The sequence below is a fragment of the Branchiostoma lanceolatum genome, chromosome 2 (assembly GCF_035083965.1).
Source record: "Branchiostoma lanceolatum isolate klBraLanc5 chromosome 2, klBraLanc5.hap2, whole genome shotgun sequence".
Taxonomy (NCBI): Eukaryota; Metazoa; Chordata; class Leptocardii; order Amphioxiformes; family Branchiostomatidae; genus Branchiostoma; species Branchiostoma lanceolatum.
In genome coordinates this window covers 14,749,666-14,765,495 of record NC_089723.1, presented here as the reverse complement: position 1 = coordinate 14,765,495, position 15,830 = coordinate 14,749,666, and the positions used below count along the sequence as shown (strand labels likewise).

Sequence of the window (15,830 nt, the reverse complement as noted above, 5' to 3'; positions counted from 1 at the left end):
TCAACCACTATAGATATATATAGCAGTCTTCCAAGGCTCGACTTGATCAGCTTGACAACGACTCAACTTAAAATGACACCGGGTTGGTGTTATTGAGTGGTAAAGTCAGACCGACGATGTACCCCATAAAAGTTTCACTGACTGGCCGGCAACTGTGGTAACGTTAAAAAAATAACGTTACATGTAACGTTATATGGTAACGTCTTCGGGTGCCATAATAAGTTGCACTTTGGTTGTCCCCTGACTTTATTCAAACCGCCTTGTTTTCGTCCAGCGTGCTGAATAAGAAGTTTATGCAAAGAGCGCTAGCTGTCGTCTGTGTGAAACACGGATTGGTGTATTTTTACATAACCAAGAAAATTTGAGCATAAGCAACGGCTACGTTCGCTGCAAGGTCACCGATTAATAGTGGTGGCTATTACATACAAACACATACAACAATCGTCATGCAAAATTGATTTTTACCCTGAGACTTAACGGTGAAATGCAAAATACACACACACACAAAACGTGGGACTTGATAACTTTATTTCGCGATTAAACTGACTGAACAAGCAAGATATGCCTAAGGAGGTTAAAATTGTAACGTTACCTTATGTTAGCCTCCATAGCAGGCTCTGAACCGGCCTTACTGGGGGCTAAATAATACACCTTTTGCAGCCAGCCCGTAACCATCAGCCACCCCCGTAACCATTTTGCCGGTAGAGCCTGCATCAAAACGGCGGGTCAAAGCGAAATTAAAATCACGTTAGGAGCAATTCGCATGTCCGCGACATGCAGTTAACACGTTAACAACTCGGCCCGCACGCGCGACTGCTCATTTACATACAGCAAGTTGTTTACCAACACGCGCCGACTGGTACATCTGGTAACCCGTTTTTGGATGCATCGTGAAGTTTGTGGCAAAATAGTTTGCTATTTCAACTGTTCCTAAAGACAGACATGGGCTAAGGCAAAGGCTAGACAAACGCAAGCTACGGCCGCGTGGCGCGTTGGATACACCCGATCCCTCGATCTCGGAAGTTAAGCAACGCGCGGTCCGGACAGTGCTTGGATGGGGGACCAACCAAGGACGTCCGGATTGCTGTAGCCTCACGAAGCTTTCCACGAAATCGTCTTCCGGGAGGGACGTAAAACGGGGGTCCCGTGCTCGAGGAGGTGCCTCGAACACGTTAAACAGCCTCATTACCCTACACATTGGGTACCTGCCTGTGGCACTGGCTGCAAATACACCTGATATTACTATATTATTATTATTATTATGTCGGCCTCGGATTGCATGATGACAGTGAGGGAGGGGGGCATCTAAGATAGCGAAATAAGATGGAAATAAACTTAGCCACGTCTTATCTAGTCTTCAACAAGGGCCTGGACGGGTGAAATGACCATCTCATATTCACTCATCGGCAATGGATGCAAAATTGATTTGACATGGCCTGTAGCTAGGCCGACGAAGCTATCATTGCCTTGACTGTCACCGGACTCGGAAGGCACGAGTTTGTCTTTCCGCTGGGGAAACTGACATACATCGCGCGCCTGATCCACCCTTTGTCCTGGAAAGGGCGTCAGACATGCCGAAACTGGCGAAAGAATGTCGAACAAGTAAGTTTAAACTTCTGTATCTCCCAAAAAAAGAGAATTTTGAGAATTTGACCATTAGAAAATTGTCGGGTTAGTGCACACGGGGGCGTGACAGCGCGCTGTCTGGAGGAGGTGCGTGTACTGCTATTGTGTTGTCTACCATAGGCAGGAAATTCGCACCTCTGCGTTAATCGCCCTAAGCGTTTTTTAATTTCGCTTTGACATGCCGTAATAACGCAGGCTCTAGCCGGCTGATAGTTACAGGGTTGGCTGATAGTTACGGGTTGGCTTCAAAAAGTGTATTATTTAGCCCCCCCCCCAAAAAGCCGGTTCAGAGCCTGCAACGGAGGCTAACCTTATGTCATGGTCATTCCGTTTCTCAAATTATGTGATACTACATGTAGAGCGGTGGGCAACGTCAGTCCCATGGAGGTCGGACAACGCCGTCAGGGTAAATGTACACACAAGGAGGTTCTCCATATAAGCTCCTTGGATAAGTCGGATAAGTGTTTGATAAGGTTCGTGGTCGGCTTGGCGCGACGTAAAATGTTGCAAAAGTAATCCTTTGAAGTTCGCATGTTGATTATGACTGACAGGCGGCCCGCTTTTGATGTGCGTGGGGGTGGGAATCATCGCAAAGCAACGTAAATGTAGATTTTTTTTCATTGCTTGTTTATTTAAAATCATCGAAAAAATAATAATAAAAAGAACACAATACTGGGCTATGAAAAAATGATCGTGCGGTTCAAAACATGTCTAGATCTGTTTTTTTCCTGGATTGACTTGAATTACAGGAAAGATTGTGTGCATACTTTTAGGATTACATGTACATGTGGTATTGTGCACACTGCAGAGGTCAGTATGATCGGCAACTGCGGGTGTCAATCTTTACGATCATGATAACCAGCGATTTCCGTAAAACAAAGTCTTTGCCGTCTTTGGTATACCAAGCAATCGGTCGTCAATGTCAACATGAATTGGATTGAAAAGCAACACGGCGTATTAAAACGGCCGCTAAGGTGCCGCGCGCCTACATCGGTAAAAACTTACGCACGGCAAAAATGTCACCAGCAGAGTGGAATTGAAGTTATTTTCACGAAAGTCCTCCTTCTCTTTACCTAAAATCTTCTCAAGATTGCATTATATATGACTTAAAATTCTTTACTTTTACAAAAATTGCAGATGTCACAAAAATAAGAAATGTAACGTTACATACTTTTTCCTACTCTCGGTCTTTAAATTCACATGGGAAATGACAGTGCACGCACTCGTTTATCGGCGAGCACAGTGTGGCGAGATGCTCTCCTCCTCGGTGAAATCCATCGATTTATTTGCATGGCACAGGTAGATGATATTGTTGAGAAACACTTGGACTCGATATCGGCTAGTAAGATTGTGAATTTTTGCTACTTTTCCACAGTTCCTGCCGGGATGTTGAACGCGCGCTGCAGTGATAGAATGCCAATATGTTTCCACCGCGTGCTTGTAGTTTCCCTAATAATGTTAGCTTATGTCGAGAAAAATCCCACAAAACATACACTTTATTTAGATTTCAACATGCGCTTGCGAGATGAATGCAAACAAAGCACGGACACTGTAGCCACCGACGATTTCATGTAGCCAAATTACGGATACGAGTGCAGACTTTGCTGATTAGATATGCAAAGAAGTTTCTAATTGAAATGATCCATATGAATTTATTATCTCCTATTTTCAGATTACGTATGTTGCAAATATCGAAAGTTGTTGCAGAAATGCCTCATTAATTATGCAAATAGTGTTCAAATTCACAAAATGTGTGTCTGATAATATTCACCTTTATCTTAAATTTACATGTGTCACTAGCTTAGATATTCTATCATTTGTCACCAATGTATTACAAATTCAAATTGTCATATTTTGCATCATTCTGTATCTGTATCTATATAGCCGGTATAACCGCCATCAGGCGTAACACACCAGCTTCGCAGGCACGCGGCGCGACAGCAGCTGGTCATATTACACCGAACGGTCTGTTACACCTAGTCTTTGCATATCTGACTGCAACTGTTCTTTAAAGCTACTTAGTGATGAAGCTCCTACAGTACTTGATGACAACGAGTTCCATTCTACTATGGTTCTCGGGAAATACGAATTTTTGAACACGTCAATCCTTGGCTGATAACTCTGGTACTTAAAAGCATGACTATTTCTGGTCCTCTTCTGAGCTGGCATTAGATACTTATCAGTCGGTACGTCCACAAGTTTATTAGTCATCTTGTACATCATGCAAAGTCTGGACATTGTTCTCCTGTCCTCAAGTGACATCCATTGCAGGTCTGCTTTCATTTTTGTTACACTGGCGCCCCTTTCATAGTTGTTCGTGCAGAATCTGGCAGCTTGGTTCTGCACCCTCTCGAGTTTATCTATATCCTTCTTTGTGTATGGATCCCAAACTGTTGCAGCATATTCAAGGTTTGGTCTTACTAGAGACGTGTATGCAAGTGATTTTACCTTTGCTGGGCATGCCCACAAATTACGTTTGATCACTCCCAATGTCTGTTTAGCCTTAGTTGTTACTTTGTTGATATGGGTGTTCCACTTTAGCCCCGTTGTTAATGTAACGCCTAGGTACGGGTGGCTCTTTGCTGTTGCTAGAGCCTGTCCACAGAACTGGTAGGTGGTTACAATTGGGTTTCGTTTGTTTGTTATATGCATGATGTAACATTTTTCCGGATTAAACTGCATTAGCCATCTGCTTTGCCATTCTTCGAGTGTGTTCAAATCTTCTTGCAAAAGCTGTGAATCACTCTGTGTGGACAACTCTATATATAACAGGCAGTCATCGGCAAATAACCTAACATTTGAATCAAGCTGGTCTGGTAAGTCATTTATGTACAGGAGGAAGAGTAACGGTCCCAGAACAGTTCCCTGTGGTACGCCTGACGCAACTCTAACTGGAGCTGAGGCCTTGCCTTCTACCACTACCGTCTGTTCCCTATTGGTCAAGAAAGCCTTCAACCAATTTAGTGTGGTGCCTTGAATTCCGTAGTGCTCTAGTTTAGTGATGAGTCTGCTATGTGGGACTTTATCGAAAGCTTTAGTAAAATCAAGAATTGCTAGATCTACCTGTTTTTTACTGTTCAGTGCGCCAGCTATGTCGTGAGCTGTCAATATAAGCTGTGTTTCTGTGGATCGCTTTGCTCTGAATCCATGTTGGTAGTCAGTCAATATGTTGAAACTTTCTAAGTGTTTCATGACATGACTATGGATAATGTGTTCAAGTAGTTTGCAGGATATACAGGTCAGTGATACAGGTCGGTAGTTGCCGGGGACAGCTCTATCTCCCTTTTTAAAAATGGCACATATATTTGCATCCCTCCAGTCTTTGGGAATTTCTCCTGTGTCTAACGAGTGTTGGAAAATATTGGTTAACACAGGTGCTATTTCGGTGGCTGTCATTTTGAGGAACCAAGGAGGTATTTGGTCTGGACCAGATGCTTTAGATGGATTGAGACCTTGGAGCATTTTTTCGACACCATTAGGGGAAATCACTATGTGTTCCATGGGAGGGGTACAGGGCTGTCCGAGAGTTGGCATGTTTGTTGTGTCTTCCTCTGTGAACACACTTTTAAACTGTGAACTGAGTGCCTCTGCTTTTTTCTCGCTATCACTGACAATGGAATTACCAATCTTTAGAGGGGCTACGCCGACAAGGTCTCTTCTTAGGCCTTTTATGTATGACCAGAATGTTTTGGGTTTGTCAATTATGGCTTCCCCCAGTATGTCTGCCACATATTTTGAATGTGCTGCTCTTATGCTTTTCTGTACGCCCTTCTTAACTCTCTTGTATTTGTTCATGTCTTCCTCTCGCCCTGTTTTCTTAGCTTTGTTGTAAAGACGTTGTTTCTTACGACAATGCCTTCTTAGGTTTCTGTTGAACCAAGGCAGGTTGTATCTGCTTGATGTTGTTTTACTAGGGATGTGCAAGTTCATCGTGTGCTTTATTTTGTCTTTAAAATCATCCCACTTCTGTGTCACGGACATATCCTCGGTTCGTTTGTTAAAGTTCGTTGCATAATCACTTAGGTCACTCTTGATGGCCGGTTCATCAGCTTTAGTTCGAATGTACACTTTTCTCTTGGGTTTCCTGTTTTGTTTGGGTGCAAGGTTGACATCCACCAATACCATGTCGTGGTCACTTATTCCAGGAACTACTGTGGTCTTTTCGATTATGTTTGGGTTATTAACTAAGACCAGGTCCAAGAGATTACCATTCCTAGTGGGATCTTGAACTGTTTGGAATAACCCATGGTTATCCACTAAGTGCAGTAGCTTCTGTGCCTGTCCTGAATTGCTCTGAGTGTTATCTGTAGTGCTAGCATCCCAATTTATACCAGGTGTGTTAAAGTCTCCAAGGATGATCACGTTGTCAGAGTTAATTTTAGGTCCCATCTTACTTATGGACTTGTCCAGTTCATCCAGGCTATTGCCCTGGTCCGATGGAGGTCTATAGTATGTACCAATCATTAGTGGTTTCTTTCCTGCTAGTTGAGTCTGTGTCCAAATGATCTCACAGTCTGTGTCTAGATCTGGCCTGTGTGTGACAATCAAATCATCCCTGTTAACCTGGAATACACCACCTCCAGGGCCAGTCTGTCTATCTTTACGGTGAGCTATGTAGTTGTCAGGGAATATCTCACTGCTTGCTATGTCTTGATTGAGCCATGACTCTGTGCCTGCTATTATATCTGGTTTGTACGTGTCAATTACAGTCGCCAGTTCGGCTTTTTTGTTTCGAATACTCTGGCAGTTTACCACTAAGAGTTTACCATTGGTCTTTTTGAAACCACGACCCCTCATATTGGGGTTACCCTGCTTAGATCTAAGTGGAGTGGATGTAGCAACCGGGGAGTCATCTGTCAAGCTTGCACTAGAGCTCAGTGTATCAAATGAGTTTACTGAATGAAAAGTATCATCAGTTATGTCAAACATAGCTGATGCAAAGTTTGGTATGCCACAGTCACAGCAAATCCACGAGTATGATTGGTGTGTTTCTAATGCAGTATACACCTGAGAACATAGCTCAATGCAGTCTTTATGATACCATTTATCGCAGCCGTCACAACAAATTGCAGTATGGGTATGTTGTACAGCTTTGTTACAGCTCCCGCAGGGAAACTTTGGCGGTCTAGGCCCAGGATTTATCTCGACATCTCCACTTAGAAGCAAAATCATAATCAATGATAACTTTGTACTATCATTGTGCATCATTATTTTCTTGTGACCGAAATGAGTCCCATTCACCCCACTGTGCTTAATCATAAAGGCAAACGTAGCCCAGTCAGAGGTGCAGTCAGTTCTGAAGTCGCATGTGACATGTACGTACTTTATCTCGTGTTTGTCTATTGGCTGTGCTCCTGGCTGAGCCTTGCCAAGCATCAGACAAAGGGCCAGGAAAATGCAAGTGTAATGGAGTTCCATTTTGTTATTGAAAAATTATCACCCACACAGACGTATGCCACACAGGTTTCTACCACACTAGCTGTACCAACACAACAGGTTTACACCACACAGGTTGTACCAACACAACAGGTTTACACCACACAGGTTGTACCAACACAACAGGTTTACACCACACTGATTTCCGCCACACTGGCTGTACCAACACAACAGGTTTACACTACACAGGTTCCCGCCACACTGGCTGCACCACCACCTGTTTACTATACACAGGTATCCGCCACACTGGCTGTACCACCACCTGTTTACTTTACACAGGTTACCGCCTCACTGGCTGTACCACCACCTGTTTACTTTACACACAACATTCATATCAATAAATGTTGCTCTTGAGCCTTGTTACCTTTCTCATGAGAATGCTATACATATCATTTAGCACAATTGAAATATAAGTCTTCCTTATTGATTGTACAAATAATGCATCCATTTCGTTGGTCATCATTATGGTCACTTACAGGTCGAAAATTATGAGAATTCATACGTCTCTTCTGAACTTATCCTGTGTCATGGACATGTGTCAACGCATCAACTAAATCAAAACCAAATCAACTAAGTCCTTGACTAAATAAAACACTTTATCCTACCTGGTAGAAACGTAAAGATAGACCATATGAAGGTAAACATTCTGCATTTGCTCACAAATGTTGCCCCTCTAGTTATGTGAGAGTTTTTCATTCATTTGTGTTTTATTTGTGTTATACGTATACGAACTACATATTTCCTTGATAAACAAAAACGAGAAATACATTTTTTTTCGTGGACTTACCGCTATAAGACATTGTTTTAAGTTGTCCCATAAGCAGTGGGCCTCCGAGTTTTTTTCCTGATTATCATTCCATCTCACCTTGGTACTCTAGCCATCGAAGTCCTTCTCAGGGTACAGAAGTTGATCGTGGAACAGGACCTCTTGTGTGGTTTTAGACCGGAAGACCGCCAAGGCAGGATTTCGTGCCTGACCTAGAAACTAGTTGGTCTTGCGTTATTATCTCCATGAAAAATGGCGATATTGTTATCGGTGTGTCTGTCTGTGTGTGTGTGTGTTTCCTGACTGCTGTAAGTAGCATAACTCAAGAACCTCTTGATGGATGGATTACGATGATATTTTTGTGGGCGGGCGTTGTGAAGCCTAGATTCAAGGTCGATTTTGGGCCCCCTGGTATGTGACCTTGGTACTGCTGCAGAACTTTTTTTCTATCTTTTGACCTTGTCTCGATTTTTTGGTGGCAGATAGCTTGTGATGTAATAAAGAAGTGGTGTAGGTTTCGGCCCCCTAGCAGCTTGTTCTGAAACTGCAGGGGCGTTATTGTGAAAATTTTCTAAGGAGAATAACTGAACAGAGGAACGTTGGATTTCCATGATGTTTGGTATGCAGGTAGCTTGGACAGAGATGTACATAAATTTGCATAACTAATGAGGAAAATCTATATTTGCAGTGTTTTCAATCATAAGACTCAAATACATGTAAAATGTGTAGGTTATGGCAAGTGATATATGATATTTGGTATGTGGGCAGGTGTTGTGAAGCCGAAATTCAAGGTCGATTTTGGACACCCTGGTATCTGACCTTGGTACTGCAGCATAAATTCCATTTTTGCATCTTTTGACCAGGACGTGCTGTGGTCTTGATTTTTTTGGTGGCAGATAGCTTGTGGCGTAATGAAGAAGTGGTGTGGGGTTGGGCTCTCACAATGATTAAGTCATGTTTTACCCTTCCAGCCTAATTAACTGCTACCCAGAATTTTATGTATCATACAAGCTTGCTGAGTGGTTATTTCCTCAAATTTTCGGTAAAGAGTGGTGCACCATATCAGGTAGACATCTCCAAACCATATTGGTTTTACAAACAGCATTCAGATATTAAAATATTAATATGATAAGGACTTCTTAAATTAATTTTGTGACTTTCAAGTCCCCTGTGGGCCTTCAAGGTACACATTTTCCAGGAAAAAAATAGTATCTATGTGTTCAGCATGGGTTACTCTACAACACTGCAGTGTGATTACAGGTACAACTATGATAATAAGAAATATTTTTATCAATATCTTCAAAATGTTTACAAAAATGGCAGGATTGGAATATTCATGAACACCTAGCTAAGTACTCGAAATCTGCATCACCATGTTTAGACTGCTATCTTTTGGAAATTTTGTCTACTTTCCAAATACTAGTAGGTATTTTTCTACACAAAATATTGTTTTATGAGAGCCCACAAGCTAGGAAAAAATAAGATGTCTAAAATCTAACTTTTGTCTTCTCCAGAGGAGAAATATGATCTCTTTGTTGGTATAAGAGAACAATACAGCTAATCAAGGTGTTTACATAGCACCCTGACGGCAGGGTTGCAGACTACCTGGGGAGAACAAAAGCCAGTTCTTGACTTGTTCACACCTACCCGGTAGTACCTGGTATGCGCTAGACAGCTAATTGTTTGGGTTTAGAAGCAATAAACATTGTTTTATGTAAGCTCTTTTAAGGATTAGGATCCAAAGATAACAAGAATGTCACAACTTTAAACTTATCATAACCAAACATATCCAAACTCTATGGGCATCTCCATTCACATCACATTAACGTATCTAAGTTCTTTTCATTTAATTCACAAGCTTGCTGAGTTGCACTTTATTCACCACCACCAATTTTTACAACCAAAAACTAAAATTAAGTTAAAATCATAAAATTGGAGCAATACTTGAAAGCAACATTACAAAAGCGATACAACATTGCATACAAAAATTAACTACCTGTGACAAATAGGTGCATAAAGTAAGAATTATAACATCATAACATACAAAACAAAGTTCTTTTACTGACACTTATACAAGACAGATTTTGAACTCCAAAAATACATCCGACAGCATGGTGTACACTCTTTCAGACTTGGAAAACAGACTACCGGTTGTCCATTAAAGCTACACGCGAAATTCGTTGTGCAGTTTTCCGCCAGCTGTATCACCTGATCACTATACTATCACCTCAACCATGTCAACGCCATTTTGTCACTCATCTGACAGTTATTCCTTTTGCCTTTGCCCCGCTGGCCCACAATTAGCCTGATACAAATATAGTGTCAACATTTGCAAAATGTCACATTTGCGCGTTTTTCAGCTTTATTTTCTGTTTGAAGTCAGTGTTAACATTTTTCTCCAGACAAAGAAATTGATAATGAAAAAAAATCCCCATAACTATTTATCAAACTCAAGCCTTTGTTGCATTCAATTTGACTCTACTCGTTTTTACCAGAAAAACTAACAGACAGCTTTCGAATATAAACTAGAGAGCTTTTTTGTGGTTTTCTGATATTTGTTTAACAAAAACAATACGTAATATTTTGTCATACGCTGGCTCAATACACATTTAGCTAAATACTTCCCAGACATGTCAAACACACCCTACTTCACACTCCACAGGGTGCCAGGTAGCCACTCTCGGCACCCCTCATGCAAAGTTTTCACAGTAGGCGGAGTGGCTGCAATTAGTGAACAATGGGGAGAATCTGTGAAAATTGGGGTCAAAGGTGGTTGCTATGTGTTGCTAGGTCAGCCGACACCCACTTCTTCAGGGACCTCCCAACATGACTTAATCATTGTGAGCTCCCTAGCAGCTTGCTCTGTAACTGCAGGGACGTTATTGTGAAAATCTTCTAAGGAGAATAACTGAACAAAGGAACGACGGATTTCCGTGATATTTAGTATGCGGGTAGCTTAGACAGAGATGTGCACAATGAAGTGCAAATTATGCTAATTGGGACTTGAATTGCATAGCTAATGAGGAAAATCTTTATTTTTAGTGTTTTCCATTATCAGATCCAAAAAAGTATTAAATGTATGAAATGACCGTCATTTGCCAGTGTGGAATAATACAAGGTAGTCATTAAGTATGCAAATTAGGCCCACATATCATGGAACAAACCGGATTTTTAAAGTTGCCTCATTAATTATGCAAATTAAAATCTGATTTGCATAATTTTCGTCCGATCATACCAAGCATCACACAAGCTATCCACATACCAAAAATCATGACCATCCATCAAGGCCATCTTGTTATTGTATTTTCTCATTAATTATGCAAATGAGGTCTTCATTTGTATAGTTCATATAAATTAATATCTATCTCTTCCTCAGTTACATATGTCACATGTTTCAGAGTCCTATCATGGAATTTGGCGGATGTATAAACTTTCCTCATAAATTATGTAAATTAGATACTGATTTGCATAAGAAGTATCTAATCATGTACATCATCACTCAGGCTATCTGTATCTGTATCTGTATCTATATAGCCGGTATAACCGCCATTCGGCGTAACACATCAGCTATCTACTTACCAAAAATCATTACCATCCATCAAGCCCTTCTTGAGTTATTCCCTTTCAAAATCAGACGCAAAACCTGCTCCTGCAGTTCCAGCTAGGGGGCACAAACCCGCACCACTTACTCTCTGCCCAAAGATCTATGTACCACTCAAAAATCAGTTCCATAGCATGTCCAGAACACGAGATATCAAAAGAGGAAGTTCCGCTGCAGTACCGTAAGAAGCCGCTAGGGGGCCAAAAATCTAATCGTTTTCAGGTCTCATCAAAACCTACCGACATACCAAATATCAAAACAATCCATCAAGGCGTTATTTAGTTATTCTGGTCCACTACCGACAGACAAACAGACAAACGCTACCCTCTGCATAACCTTCTCAGCGAAGGTAATAATAATCTTGCCGACAGAAAAATTTCTTTGTAGAAGGAAAAACAAGAAAAAAAACGATTTTTGGTAGTGTAAAGGTGGTGCTATAATCAATAATTCCCATTTTGAGCCCTCCACTGCGCAACACAACTTTGGGGTCATCAGCCCTGTATCTGTTACCAAAGCCATCTTTCTACAACACTTCCGAAAAAGAGGTGTTTTTCCAAATCACCAGACCTGGACCATGGCCATCTTAACAAGTGGAAACAATTTCAAGTTCAATCAAAGTGATCATTTGAAAGACTCACGCTAAGGCTAGACAAATTAAAATTGTTGGTTCTCGGATTTAAAAAAAAAATGCGTAACTGTCATGATTGATTGATTGATTGATTACGGGGCCCGGTCTGTAATGCTTCGCTCACTCGGTGGTCCATTCTTTTCCGTCAAAGCGGATCACAACGCGAATCATTAGGAAAACTTTCAAAATATCGCAAAAAAGGCGTAGAAAAGGATGGATCCTCATGCTGTGTAATACACTTTTAACCGCGTGGTTCCGGAAGAGATTTCCTAAAACCGGTCGCAATCCTAGTAGTAACGCTGATCCTGAGTACGTGACCGGGGCATAACTAGATCCCACCCCGTAGAAACCCCCCGCCGCCCGGTGTGCTGAATTGGCCTGAGCGGGCGGGTAATACACCCAGCCCCGAGGAGTTACCGGCAATTTACGATTGCATAGCTACCCCGCTTGGAGATTACAACATTAGCATGGCAATGCAACAATATAAAAAATTCAGCTCCGACTACAAAACAAAAATTGCACAAGTCGTAAGACTGATAGATACATGGCAGTTTACTTTTAAATCATACCCTCTATGGTCTAATCCAGCAGTGTATGTTATCTTTAAAGTACGTTCGCCTCATGATCATATTCCGGTAGTTCCCAGATACCCCTCCTCCTTGGCGGAACTTAGTGTATTCCTTGGTTTGAACCCGTTTGTGGTCTATACGCACTCCCTCACACGCTGCCATTCGCAATCTTCCCATGGCATCCACAAAGAACGCTGTAACATAGGACATGAACACAATATTATGGTTAGTACACTGTCTTTATATCTCACATCTACATAATACATAATACATTAGTTTCCACTTTCCACTAATCTGTCCATGCGTCTCTTTTTAAAGTATCTGTTTAAGACAGATTTTAAAAACCAGGCACTTTAATAAGGTCTAAGACTTCTATAACTATAAATGCACAAATTTCACGGGCCTTTTTTCCAAATATCAATATTATTATAGGCCGGAATTAAAAGCTCAACAACAAAGATACACAGTTAACTATCTCATGCTCTACGTTGAAAAATTTCAATCGTTAGGCAAGAATGGCAGACCGTGACGCCTGGAGGGAGAGAGCAACCTTAGTCCGGGCAAGCCGCCCGATATGATGATGATGAGGCAAGAATAAGGAAAATAGTGAAGATCATACTAGTCCTTAAAATTAACTAGAAATTAGCATGGCAAAGGGCCCAATACATGTATTTGCAAAAAAATACATTTATAAACGGAAAATAAGGAGGGACTACTCGCGACGTTCTGTGTCAGGCATTTTAGTTTAGTTAGCCTCTAAAAGCATATTCCTCACCTGTATGTCCAAAGCGAGAGTAGGTTGGATCAAATCCCACAGCGCGGACTTCGTCCGTTCTACCCATGAAGAAGTTGGTGACCTTCGGGGTTAGATAACAGTGTGGGTAGCCGGGAACGCGACCGAAGTAATCGTGGTCTTGAAACAGGCAGTCGCCTTGTTCGCCTCCTGGTATGATCGACATCTTGGAGTACATGAGAATCCTGTTACCGACCCTACCAGATACCTGTATTATTGAGAAAAAGGGGTAGAACTATTAACATTTGGAAAAGTCTGACAGTATGGTTTTAATTATTGAAGCAAACAATCAATTAAACATTTTCTGAAAGCAATCTTCGATGAGTTTCTGTAGTTTCTGTTAATACGGATTTGTTTGTTTAGTTATTTATTCATCATGTATTTCCAACAAAGTGAAGGGTATGTGTTGATTCAAAACCCCGAATGCTGAAAATGTAAGAGTTAACTAAAATAATGTATCACGTGGTTCTGGAAAGTAAGTTATGTGTTTCCTTACAAAAATCACCCAAATACAGACTTAAGAAAATTTTCTACACAGGCAAAATACCAACAAGGTCTAAGTAATCTTATTCAAATTTCTTCCTTTCTATATGGCATGTTTCACCTATAACCATATTTACTGACAGTAATCAATATTTGATATTTTTATTCTGGCTATTCTAGTTAAGTCCCACTATACAGTAAGGTCAATTTTGATGCATTCTTACCAAATCCATATTAGTGTTGTCAAGAACCTCTACAAACTTCTCCAACTTTGTGTCGTTGACAAACACATAGTCGTCGTCCACCCACAGAAAGTAGGGCGTGGTTACCTGTGACAAGGCTAGATTCCTGCCACTGAACCAACCCTGCAAGAAGTAAATATGTTTCAAAACAAATCTTAAAAGGGATATTGGAGATTCTTTTTTCACAACCAGTAAACCCGGTTCCTCACGGTTATCGTCAAATACCGGAACGAGGGGGATACAACCGTAGCCACGTTTGGGATTGTGTTTTCGTCGCTGAAGCGCCATCTACTTCTGCTTATAGCGGCGAGAAGCAGTACTCCAGTCAGAAGCTCTGAGGAAGGTGTTTGACAGACACCGAAACGTCAACAGGTGATATTTACTGGTTGTGAAAAAAGAATCCCCAATATGCTGTGTTCTACCAACCTGATGAAAGTATTTACGGAAATCTTTAGTTAAGATGATCATATTACTGCCGTTGTGGTTGAAAAGTCTTAAAGTCAAAATCAAATCGGTCGAACCTCCGTCTTGGTATGAAGCGCGACGCCTTTTCGTTAGCCATTAGTGCAATGTGGTCGCGTATTTGCTTTGATAGCTTAAAATGATACTGATCTTTTTCGTTTCTAGTTATACTAAAGAAAGCTATGTAGTACATAGCTTTGTTTAGACAAAAATATTGCTGGGGGTAAGCGACCTTTACCCAACAAAGACGAATGGTGGTTTAAACTTCCTGTCGGTAATTATGATCAATTGCTGACGCCACATGCCTGTAAGGTCAGGTGATCTGGTCGATTGGTCACCGATGGATCGGAAGTCAGAGGAAGACTGCAGTAGGACAGTCACATATTCGATGGGCTAACTCTTTTTGAGTTGGAACAAAGTTTTAACCACCAACACAGATGAGTTTACATGCTGTAAAAAGAACGATGGCTGAAGAAAATGTTGAAATCTGAGGCGTCGTAGAAAGTTCACAAAGTAAACAGACTTGCTTACCGCTCCAAACGGCATGACGTAATGATCGATGTTTTCCGCCTGTAGGTCTTCCACAGGGCGGGTGTCGTCTGCAACTACTATCCGGATTTTGGGGTAGAACATCCGGATACTGTTGAGGAGAGCCTTGACGGACGGATACCTCAGAAATGTCTTAGTGATGATTGTCACCTTATTGTTGATGTCGTTATCTAAGGAAGAAGTCAGACGGAGCGAGATAGGATTTAATTCTGGGACTGTAACTGATCCTTCAGATACAAGGTAAATGCTAAAACATACCTTTTTACTAGACTTAACATTTTTGTGATAAAAAGGCTCCAACATTTTAATATGATTCAGGAAAACTTGTCCGATTTTTGATAAAACACACCACACATTTTGGAGTATTCTTATATAATTATGATGTATAAAAGGTGTAAAACCATAGATAACTATGTAAAGATGAATAACTGTTAAAATGAAAACCTTTTCCAGGATCATAGAGGCGTGGGGACTTCCTGACCCAGATGCGGATAGGAAATGTTGCCTGATAATCCAGGTAACTGAAATGTACTGAGGACATAAAAATTAATAAAAAAGATGATGGTTGCATAGCAACCGGAGCGTACCGACTTGATTAGTGACAAAAGACACAACAATACAACAGGTTTCCATATGGACTAATTGAACGATTAGTATATAAACTTGTATTGAGTC

At 41.1% G+C, this 15,830-nt stretch overlaps 1 protein-coding gene across 1 annotated transcript in view; it reads right to left on the bottom strand.

Moving 5' to 3' along the window:
- Nucleotides 1-9,687: 9,687 nt before the first annotated feature.
- LOC136427550 (beta-1,4 N-acetylgalactosaminyltransferase 1-like) overlaps nt 9,688-15,830 on the bottom strand; it is a 15,380-nt gene continuing 9,237 nt past the window's right edge. Inside the window, exons 6-10 of the mRNA XM_066416508.1 lie at nt 15,600-15,686; nt 15,138-15,325; nt 14,127-14,267; nt 13,402-13,627; nt 9,688-12,820 (exon numbers count right to left, since the gene is read on the bottom strand). Coding sequence (XP_066272605.1) covers nt 12,630-12,820; nt 13,402-13,627; nt 14,127-14,267; nt 15,138-15,325; nt 15,600-15,686 — 833 coding nt within the window. The 3' untranslated portion in view covers nt 9,688-12,629. The remainder of the gene's footprint in view (nt 12,821-13,401; nt 13,628-14,126; nt 14,268-15,137; nt 15,326-15,599; nt 15,687-15,830) is intronic.